At 38.0% G+C, this 11,314-nt stretch overlaps 1 protein-coding gene across 1 annotated transcript in view; it reads left to right on the forward strand.

Annotated features, from left to right (window-relative positions):
• PPM1A (protein phosphatase, Mg2+/Mn2+ dependent 1A) overlaps positions 1-9,884 on the forward strand; it is a 31,019-nt gene extending 21,135 nt beyond the window's left edge. The window contains exons 4-6 of the mRNA XM_086461921.1: positions 1,759-1,867; positions 4,424-4,481; positions 6,904-9,884. Of these exons, the coding sequence (XP_086318047.1) occupies positions 1,759-1,867; positions 4,424-4,481; positions 6,904-6,933 (197 nt within the window). The 3' untranslated portion in view covers positions 6,934-9,884. The remainder of the gene's footprint in view (positions 1-1,758; positions 1,868-4,423; positions 4,482-6,903) is intronic.
• The last annotated feature ends 1,430 nt before the right edge of the window (positions 9,885-11,314 follow it).

Raw genomic sequence — 11,314 nt, forward strand, 5'->3', positions numbered from 1 at the left:
TAAATGTATTCATTTAGTGGAGACTGTATGTTAAATGTACTGCAGTTACAGGTTGTGAAACTGTGTAGTATAGGTAAACTATAAATTCCTTATTTTTGTACAGCAGAACTTTAGCACTAGCACAATGTAGAATATACTAGATGTTCAAAATTGCACAATAAAGGAACTTCGCAAACCAAATCCGAGATCTTTGCTTCTTATTCAGATTTAAGAGTGTTAGATTACTTATTTACTAAATACTAGATGGTAAAACAAATTTTGGCTATAGATTTTGAGGAAATGGCAAGTTCTTGAGGTGTCTTTGGTGTGTGGTGTCATGTATTTAAAATGAAGGTGTTGAAGTGAACAGCTTAAAGCTTTGTGTGGCAGAGTTTGACACTGGTTGAGGGCTAGACAGTGTTTCCACTGTACCTTGCAAATAATTTACACAGCCTGACTGCAAAATAGAGCTGATGTGTTTTGTAAACACACACAGCCCTGAAAAACTATTACATGCACAAACAGTATTTCACAATTGTTGGTCTTAATTTTTTAACTAAAAAGGACTGGATACGTGTTGGTTTTGAAAGCTTTGAATGTGCCTTATCTCACTAATTAAATTATGAAATGGAAACTTGGGGTACTCTCTTGGAATTATCATTTAGGGCAAAAGCTGAATGCTGGAGTGGTTTTCAAAAGAGGTACTGATGAATTCCAACTACTCTTCAAGCTGTGTAAATGCTTTATTACATGAAGACTAGTGTGCATGTATATATATGCATGTGTATAAATGCAGCTGTATGTGTGCTGCAGTATTCACTTGAAGATCAACAGCGCCAAGTCTTAATAATTCGTGTGTCTTATAATTTCTAAGAGCTCATGTTTACAGAGAAACCAATGAGATGCATTTTTAAAAATGTTCTTGGTCTTTAAATTTTATAAAATCCATGTTTAAAGAGCGGCTCTTCAGGGGTGGTACGGTCTGAAATCTCTTCAATTCAAATAAAACTGTGCTTATGACTTGGGAAAAAAAACCAAACAAACCCAAGAAAACGACAGGCCTAAGAATAAAGTTAAAGAATAAATTTCTTAGCAAACGTGACTGTAGCTACAGTACAAATTCTTTTCACCCAGAAGTTGGAGTGGATCAGCTTTAAGTAACTGCCCAATATTTGCATATCCCCTGTGTGAGTTGAGGATGGAATGGTCTCTTAGCTGTAATGTCCCTGGCTTTTGATTTGTATGTAATAGTTCTTAAAATTTGCATGTTGCTGTACTGCAGTGAGGTACAAGTATTAGCTAATAACACACACAGCCATGGGAGTTATTTTTAATATGTCTAACCTTTTGTTTCTTGAAAATATTATGCTTTCTATGATGGCAATAATCTTTTGTCTTCTGTTGCAGCAATAAAGCTGATGTTAGTAACTGCCTCGTGCCCAGGGCGCTTTGTTGGGAAGATACTACATCTTCTGTTATATCTAATGGATAGTAGGAAAGCCATTAAAGACTTTTTTCCCCCTTTAATAGGTAGCTGTGTATTTCTAAAACCAGCGTGCATGTTAACAGTTAGCAGTGTATCTTTGTCAAATCTGTTACAGGTTCATTTTCTTATGGAACCAAAGTTAACAATTACCATGTTGAATATGGTCTGTGATCTTTTTTTTTTTTGTATATATATTAACAGAAGTTAAGCTGCCTTTTTATAAAACTGAGTGTTTCAATCTTTTTAAGTTAAATTTGGACTGCACTTACAAAAAAAGTACTTCTGATTCCCAGAGATCATAAAGAAGCAGGGTGAAGGAGTCCCAGACTTAGTCCACGTGATGCGTACGTTAGCAACTGAGAGCATCCCAAACCTCCCGCCAGGGGGTGAATTGGCAAGCAAGTGAGTTCACATCAGTGTAAATGTGGTTTTTGATTTAAATCGAAACTTAACTGTAAGGCCACTCTTAAAAGTGGGGGGAGGGAAGAAGGGTACAGGACAAAAGGTGATGATTTGTTCTTCAATTTTTATTACTCGGTTGTCTGAATGAAAAGGACAAGCGTAAGAACAGAGTTAACTACGAATCACTACTAAAATTTAACGTCAAACTAGTTTTGGGAAGGGCTGAGGGTTTTTAAGGGTGGCCTGAGTGTGTCTGTTTTTTGTAATTAACCGGGTTTTCTGGGTGGGAGGTTACATTTGAAGTTGCAAAAACACCATGCTGACTTAGTAGTTACTTGGATATGTAGTTCTGCACTTCAACAAGAAGTGAAATGCGTATGATGTTTCGCTTGGCAGCTTTCTTTTCTTGTCTGTAGCTAGAGCAATGTTGAAATTGCTTAGAAGTTTGCTTTTGTATCTCTCTGCTTGTGACAAGTCTGAAAACTAGATAGAAGTCTGTCAGGAAAGAAAAGTGAGAAGTGAGATTTACAGCTTTAATGGGCTCGCTTTGCCCCTGAAGAGTTTGCTGTTGATGCTGTGCCACTTCTCAAATTGATGTGCAGTCGGTCAGGAGGCAATGCGCTTCGCTTGCTTGCGCACCAAACCAAGTGCTTTTTGGTTCGAAAGATTGTTCCTGAACCTGTGCTGGTTTAAAATGGATTTGGCACGTATGGTACAGAATATCTTTTTAACCCTTCAGAGTATGATTTTTGTATTGTTACACCAAAACACGAAGACTAGGTATGTAGTTGAGTAAATAACTGAATTGTAAAGATGACTTCTACAAAACAAGCTGTTCTTATATGAACTGTTTGCCTCGGAAAAGAAGAGATAGCGATTTGATATGTAATAGCAGCATCTGTTTAGGATGTGTTGCTGTCGTCTGGAAGTATCGATGAGTCAGTTACTCATGAAATATGGCATACAAATTGATTTTTCTCAGTCTCCTTTGGCTAGCATCATGGTTGTGAGGAGGTGCTGAAATGACTGATTTCCATGGCATTTTGTGTCTAAATGATGCCAGTTTGAATAGGGATTGATAGAAGCATGGATTTAATTGGATGTTAGCGTAACTCAAAGCACTACTGCTGGTTTGGAAGGAAAATAATGCTTTTCAAGAAACCTGGCTTTATTGAGAATCAAAGATACCTATTTCTTGAAAGATAAGGGAAACTTTCCAGTTCATACGTGCAAAGTACTCCGGAATTGCTTGGTTTTGTTGCTTTAAATTCAGCTGCCTCTTTCGTGCCCTATAATCATTCACTAGATTCACTGTGATGTTTATACTGCTGCATGGTAGTTCCTGACTTTTCTGTGTTGTGGGATGGTTATAAAGCCTATCATCTGCTTTTTTTTCCCTCTGACGCGCTCCTTTGTGATTGCTCTGTATGCATTCCTGAGCAGCTAAAAGGTGGTTCTTTGAAGTTTGTTTTGTATCGCAGTCGTAGACTGCTACTTCATCATGCTTGGTTCTGCAGAGGGGGATCTGGAAGAAAGTTGCTTTTAAAGTCCAATCTATAATTCCTGTCTTTTACTCCCCTCTTCCCTTCCTCCTCCCCTTCAAAGTTGTTTCCTTGTATGCTGGGTAAGGCAAAGGCTTCCTCTTCCTTCAGCCTCACACTGGGGTTGGGTTTTTTTTTTTTGAGTACCAGTTTTCAAGAACACCTTTTCACCCTGGGTTTAAAAAAGTTGTTTACACATTGTTTGCAATTTTTCTATTAACATTTTATCAATATTTCAATCAATATTTCTATCAATACTAGAAAAGTTGACAATCCCAGAGATTGAAGTTACTTACAAACTCTCTTAAATATGCAAAGTAATTTTTTTTTAAAGGAGGAAACTGTCAAGATGCTTGAATTAATTTTTTTAATATTTTTTTACCAGACAAAATTCTTCTCAGTCTGAAGATCTGATACGTAGAACTGCAATTTGCAGTTTAAATTTTGAGAAAAGTTGCAGGAGGGTATTAGACATAGTATTGTAAAAGAGTATTGCTTCAGAAATGATTTTCCTAGGTTTGCACATGGAAAAGTACATTTCGGAATGTAACATGAACAAAAATGTACTTCAGAATGCAATTTTTGTGCATCCAGAAAATAAAAATCCAGTTCCCCTATGAAAGTGCCGTACTACATGAAGTACTGCTGCAGTGCTCCTCAGACACAAACGGCCAGGGCGTTCAGCGTCCGTCAAGTTTTGTGATGCCCTTTCACAAAGTCAAGAGACGAAGCAGCGAGCGCCGTCGCAGCCTCCTCTGGATGCCACACTGTGCTCTTCCCCGCTGACCTCTGCGTGGGGGGCAGCCTCATTTTTCTTGAACCTAGAGGTTTTAAAGGATACAGTAGTGGTGTGCAGTTATAATGACAGTGCGGGCTTGGTTCTGTGTATTAAAACCTTTTAAAGTTTTGCATTTTAAATTAAAATTGTACGTCGGGAATTTGACTTTATAAAAAAGAAAAAAAGGAAAGAAGAAGACACAACCTTAAAATCTTGTGGGTTTTTTTTTTGCTCTAGACGGAGTGTGATTGAAGCCGTTTATAACAGATTGAACCCCTACAGGAATGATGATACTGTAAGTATCCTTGCTTTTACGTTACTTTCCCCTACCCCAATTATTTTAGCTGTTTTGTAAAGAAACATATTGCTTGTTCCTGTTAAAAGACCTCTTCTCCCAAAGAAACAACAGCAATGTTGTGCTCTTTGGACTATGTTTTGTAATTGTTTTCTGCTGCCTGTACTCTCAAAACTCTGGTATGGTTGATTCGGTTGTCCTCTGGAATTTCATTATTTGAATCCTGCCTGGGTTTCTAAATGCTTTCCTGCCAAATGGTACAAAGAGTCACGGTTGGTTTTTTTTTTTTTCCCCCTCTTACAGGAGATATTTTCCCCCAAATATCAAGAAGAAAAAGGCTGTACTTGTAGGTCAAACAGATTTGTAACTATCAGCTTTAAGGATGTCTTAGTTTCCCGAATAGACTGCGTAAGGACTCTTATTCTTAAGCATAGAGCATCTTACAGCAAGCATACAGTTTAGGTTTTTCTAAGTCAGTGATTGGAATGACGTGAATCCACTGTCACTGCGGGGGGAGAAACCCCAAAACTCTAAAATGTGAACAGTGGTCCCAGTTGCAGTTAGATCACTGGAAACAACATTCTGTCACCAAAAGTACTGTATTTTGTAAAGTAGTTAAACTGATCCTTTACCTATCAGCAGAAATGACTTCCATGCTTAGATGTGACAGGAGTGAAATGCATCCAGACAGAAGGAGTTTACAACTGCGTGCTAGTTTATTTGGCAGTTCTCATATCTTCATCATAAATATTCCTAAATAGTGGCTGAAACAGGATGCTTTACCTTCAGAAGACATTATATAGTCTGTTACTGTTCTACAGACGTACAGTACACAGACTCCTTTGTTTTGTGGTGATGGTGGCGACTTGGATACGGAAATTTGCATGCTGAATTGTTGACGTGCAGCTCCTGCGTTTTTACTCACTACTGCTTTTATTCTCCATCCTTGCACTTGAAACAAACACAACCATTTTGGTCTTTCATATAATTGCTCTCCTTTGCTACTTGTGGTCTTCAAGAAAAAACTGGAGGTGGTACTTTTTGCAAAGGGTAATTTTAGTGCTTTGGTTGGTGTTTTTTTACTACACCTCCATGCCAACTGTTCTCCTCTATGGTTTGTAAGGAATTTTGTGTGCAAGTTTGAATGAAGGGTGCAGAACTTCAGTGCTAAGAAATTGTCATGTGTGGCACTGCTAGAGACTTAATTAGCCTCTTTTCGCTTCAAAGGAATTGGTAAGGCAGTGCTTTTAAAGAGGAATGATATTTCTACCTCCTGCAGTCGTGGTAATGATAGGAAGGTGTAGCTGTGGAAACACCAGCATACACTGGTGTTAGGGCCTGTTGTGGCCCTTAATTACGCAGGGGAAGGTAGCAGGTAGTGCTGAAACAACCAGGGATTGGGGTACAGAAGCACTTTGCTCTGATGCCTGTGCTAGTAACTTAGCTGTTGCTTCAGCTACTGAGCTGTGGTCCCACTTCTTAGTCGTCTTGTTAACCTATGTGCCCAACTGATGAGGCAGTTTAGAGAAAGCTGACTATAGAACAGTCTAAGCAAGGGAGAAGAAAACAGATATGAAACAAAAGCAAATGGACTAAAACCCACTAGAATTAAATGTTTGATTTGTACCAGGATTTTTTTTTTAAGCGATAGCAGGAATTGGTTAAACGTTTTTCAGGGGTGTGGTAGTTAGACAAAATCCACTGTTGGTTGTGGACCTAAGTGGACCAAATTTTAGGGATACTCAGGTATTGGGAGCATGGTTGTAATGCCATGTAGTGGGGCCATACAGTTATGGTTTAGAGCACGGCATGTCTCTGCTTCCAGGTTTTTTCTTATATACATTTTTTTTTTTCCTCCTTGCAGTTTTATTGCCATCCAAAATTAGGGTTTCCTGCAGTTCAAAATTAGGGTTTCCTGCCGTTGCCCAAAGTACACTTCTCCAGCCTTAAATTATAAGTGTTAAAATTGATCTGAATTATAACAGGGTGTCAGTTGATGACTGTATCTTCCTGTGCAGTGGGGGAGGGCTGAAAACACAAAAAGATGGTAGTGGTAACAACAAATGGCATGAGGCACATCGTGCTCTTTTAATGCACCTGTGTGTGAGTGACTGTATCCATTTTGTATTACTTCCAAGAACTCTGGGAATGCCTTTGAGTGATGTTCCTAGGATGTTACTTTGAGGATTGATAAGGCTATTATAAAACACTTGGTCAGATTTTGAAATGTCTTGGGACTAATGCTTCATAAATCAAGCATACACGATTTTTAGATACTTCTTAAATTGTGTTTCTGAAACAGGAGAGAAAACAGACTCCTAAAATGATTGAAGTCTTTACCCTTTTCAGTCTGGATTATCCAGAAATTGCTGTAACTATGGACCCTCCAGACTTTAAAGGGTTCCTTCTTTTTTTCTTTAAGGATTCTGCCTCAACTGATGATATGTGGTAAAACTGCTCATCTAGCTGTGGAGTTCACGTTTCATCCTTCAAATGAAAGTGCAGCCCAACCTCAGTGACCCTTCTTAACATCCATCCTCGACCTTAATTAAAGAAGGGAATATGATGTGTTGGTGAGAGCGACTACAGCAGTACGACGCCTAGCCCAGGAACTGATCTTTTTTTGTAAAACAGACTTCTGTAAACGTGATTTCAAACCATAATTCATGTTGTAAATCAGACTCCAGCAATTTATGTTGTATGATTTTGTTTTTGTAAAGTGCAATTGTCTTTGTACAAAATGCTCATATTTAATTATGAACTGCTTTAAATCACTATAAAGGTTAGAAGAAATGTTTGGCTTGTGTGATGCAACAATATATATCCCTTTAAATTCATGTTGTGGTTTTGGATGGCAAGGAGCAGCAACCTAGCCAGCTAGATGCTCAAGAGGTGCACAAAACTGTAAAGATAGCTTTTTGTTTTATATGAAAGCTGAACTTGTGGGCGACTTACCAGAAACTACAGCGTGTGAATTTGCTTGGCAATGGAAAAATAACTACAAGTAGTGCACATCGTATATCGTTTTCTTGGACGCACTCCTGCTCTCACATTGAGTTAAAGGGAGTTCTGATTTTGACTTCAGTGGGAGTTAAGTCATGCCCTATTAATAGTACCATGTTCATACACGTCCGAACCTTGGGACTAGAATGCCTTGATTCTTCGCACCTCTTTTTTTCATTAACCCTTACCTGAAACTACTAATCACTGAGCACGAACGGGCAGCTTTCTACGTACAGTAGGAGTCTGCAGCATTTTTACAATCCTGAGTGGCTGGGTCTGCTGCTGTTCCAAGTAAAATACTTTGAATTCCATTTTATCAATAAAGCTTGATTTAACAAACCAGAAATTTATCCATAAATGTGTAATTCCTTTTTTCCTGCCTTTTAAAATGTCAGTGCCATTGTAAATGATATTTTACTTGTGGAAAAATATTTTTATTAATTGGTAGCCCATTTTTAAAATGGGAAGGATTTTGATTATTGCCCAAGACATAGCCATATGCTAGAGGATGATGATGTGGGATTAATCTGTTACCTGATTTTTTACAAGTGTGAGTTTTTTCAGGCTTTTTGGTGTTTTGGTTTTTTTTTTTTCCTCCCCACTGAAGATGTGCATTGGTTTGAATTTGCCTACTGTTTGATAAAAATACATTTGTCAAAGCCTGACAATCTTTAACATTTTATGGTGTGTGTTTTTAATTGACCCACTTACTTAGAATGAGAGACTAGTGGTTAAACAGTACTTGTGATTTGAGATATAGCATGTTGACAATATTTAACTGTTCGTTGTTTAAAATTCTAATTTAAAATTTTATAAGATAATAAACTAATTTGATTTAAGCTTAGCTTTCTCCCATTGAGCATACAAAAATTAAGTTTTCAAGTCAGTCGTGTTTGCAAAACTGCTGTTTTGTGCACCTTGTATTGTCTTTTTGGTTGAAAATATTGTATTTAATATGTAGTTTACTCATTTAGTAGGCAGATTCCCCAAAAGGAAAAATCAGTAAAACAAGTAGATTGTAACATTTACTGCAGTTAAACAGAATCAAAACTTGGTGTATAATTACTTTTTGATAGGAAAATGTAGTACAATGCATTTTGCTATATTTGTCTTTCCCTAACTTTGAAATATACATATTTGTATATATAGCCTTAAAACTAATGCAGAGTTAGGGAACACTGAACAGTGAAAAAGTAACTTATAGTGTCTTGGAACTAAGTATAGTATATACCAGCAAACTTTTCTTTTATCCCTCTTGTCTATGTGGGGTGCTTAAACGTAACTTCATTGTACTCAGTTTGTAATCTGTTCAAGCATGAATGAAGAAAACATAAGCACTATTTGTATTTATAAATTTATAGCAATTTTTGCTTAAAGAACCAGTTCCTTACCTACCTATGAATAAATGCTTAAAATGTCTAATTTTGTTGTAGAGTGCAAAACTATAATAATGTTAAGTTATAGCTTCACAGGCACCTAGTTAACAAGCATATTTAATAATACATGGCGTACTAGTGCAAAAAGCTAAACTTAATTTAGGACTAGGCAGAGAAAGTTCTGTCCTTTTTCATAGAGACTAAAGTGTAGTTTTGGAAACTGCAAAACCTTGAACTGGACTGTGGAACCTTTGAGTTTTAAAACTTTAAAAAATCGGAAGCAAAACTGTGGTGTGAAAAGCCATACTTCAAACCGTAATCACTTAAACTGTCTCAGTGACAAATGATGTATTTAAAGCCTCCTCTTACGAGGTCTCCTAAAAGTTAGAAAGAACATAATTCTGCTATTGCTACAGGCGATGTAACTAGGTTTGAGGGCAGCAGAAGAAAGCCCGTTTCAGGCCTTTCTCTCTCCCGCCTACGTTCAGCGTTTTGATGAGGTCAGAGCACTGAATCTATGACGTATGCATAAACACTGCCATTTTAGATACAGATTTTGATTACGAAATACACGAATTAAGTGTATAAAGCATCCTAGAAGAGAGGCAAGCTGTACTTTTCACTGCTCTGAAAAGAAAAAGGCACTTTTGCACCTTTGTGCATCTCCTTCTTGCACCAGAAACTTTTTTTAAATGCTAAAAACATTAGCACCTCAGGGGCAAGGCAGCAATTTTTGGTTTTGTTTTTGTTTTTTTAAAGTATTGTGTGCTATTTATTTCCCTCTTGGAAAAAGATTCCTGTGTGACAAAAGTGAAAATTGTGTGATGTTAAAAGATGTATTTTTAAATACATGTTCAAGTAGGATGGTCCCGATTTGCTTGTTTTTAAAAGGAAATTACATTTGTAAAGCTACTTTGCTTCATATGCCATGCAACTTTGTTTTCCTTCTACATTTGACAGCTTCACTGGCTTCAGTTTCTGTGAGTTTTGTTAATAGTCAGATTAAATGTTTCACTGATCGTTCTGGGAGAATACCTGTACTGCTTTATACACAACTGTTTCGGATAATTCTCACTAATTCAGCATTGAAATCTGTTCAAGACAGAGGCTTTCTAAAATGTGTTTTAAAACCAATGTTGGATTAACTAAATGCAATCTAGGGTCCTAGATTTGCAAGGCTTTGTAAACCTGTTGCATCAATAGAGTCCCTGGTACGTGCGGTGGGGCAGAAACCTGCAGGTCCTGTGCAAATCACGAAGCCAGGGCCCTTCAGCTGGCTTGCTCTTACCTGGCCAGGAAGCAGCACCGCAAAGACCTTGCTGCGTGGCCATCCTTCGTTTTAATCTTCCAGCAGAAGTCAGAGTGGGAGGGAGAAATTGCATCTGCTTGTCATTAAACTGCGTGGAACTGGGATAATCCTGGTTGTGTCATACCAGCAAGGTGCCTGATGAATATTAAGCAGCCGATGAGTAATGGTAGTGCTTGCCTTGGTAGTGCCTGCAGGTGCCAGAGCCAGTCATTTCACCGTGTACTTAGGATAAACTGGCTTCAACGCCCATTAAATTGTTTATTGCAAAGCTGGTACTCTCTCAACTATATAGGTTAAAATCGGAGCTGTTTTGCTCTGTTCAAGAATTGGAAACTTGAAAAGGTGATTTAATAAAATCAGGGATTTCAACTGATTCCCTGATAAGAATCCCATCTTAATTTGATACGCTGGGATACGATAGACTTCCTATTGCATTTCATTTTTTAGTGATTTATGAACTAAGGACGTGGTTTCATGATCAACTCGTTATCAAGACTAAACTATTGCTATAGGTTTGTCCCTTTTTGTGCCACCACTCATGCTTACGTGGCCGTGCAGTTAGGAGAAAGAAAACAATCTGTCCTCTTCAGCTGGGTAAGTCGATAATCCAGCTGTGGGATGCTGGCACTGGGGCAAGACGCAGAGTGGGGAGACAGGACTGAGAGCAAAGGAATGGTTGCACCATCCCTTGTGCCGCAGTTTGGGAGACCACACCTTAAATGCAGATAAGTGATTGACCTGTGTAGGGAGTATCGAAGCCTTTGCAGATCTTTCTCCACTCTGTACTTGAGACGAACACTTTGCTTTGGTAAACATTCTTTTTCTTAAAACTGGGATCATGAGACTTTACTTTTAATGTTGCCTTGTGTATGAGTTCCATGCTGACAAAGTTATTTTCTGTTTGCTTCCTCTAGATGTATGTAGCTGTGTCCTGTGGGATAGACAGCATGGCTGCCACAATTAGGTTAATGATATGGTTGTTGCAGTTTACCTTATTTCAGCGTACATCAGGATTTCATCATGCTGAGATGTTCACCTTCATCTCTACCTGCATCTTCTTGAACTGTTTTTATGCGCAAATGACTTGGTGTATTTAAAATTATCGACATTTAAACTTGGTCATGTCTGAAATGGGCTAACCTTTA

The sequence above is a fragment of the Leptosomus discolor genome, chromosome 3, assembly GCF_034619465.1.
Source record: "Leptosomus discolor isolate bLepDis1 chromosome 3, bLepDis1.hap2, whole genome shotgun sequence".
Classification (NCBI taxonomy): Eukaryota; Metazoa; Chordata; class Aves; order Leptosomiformes; family Leptosomidae; genus Leptosomus; species Leptosomus discolor.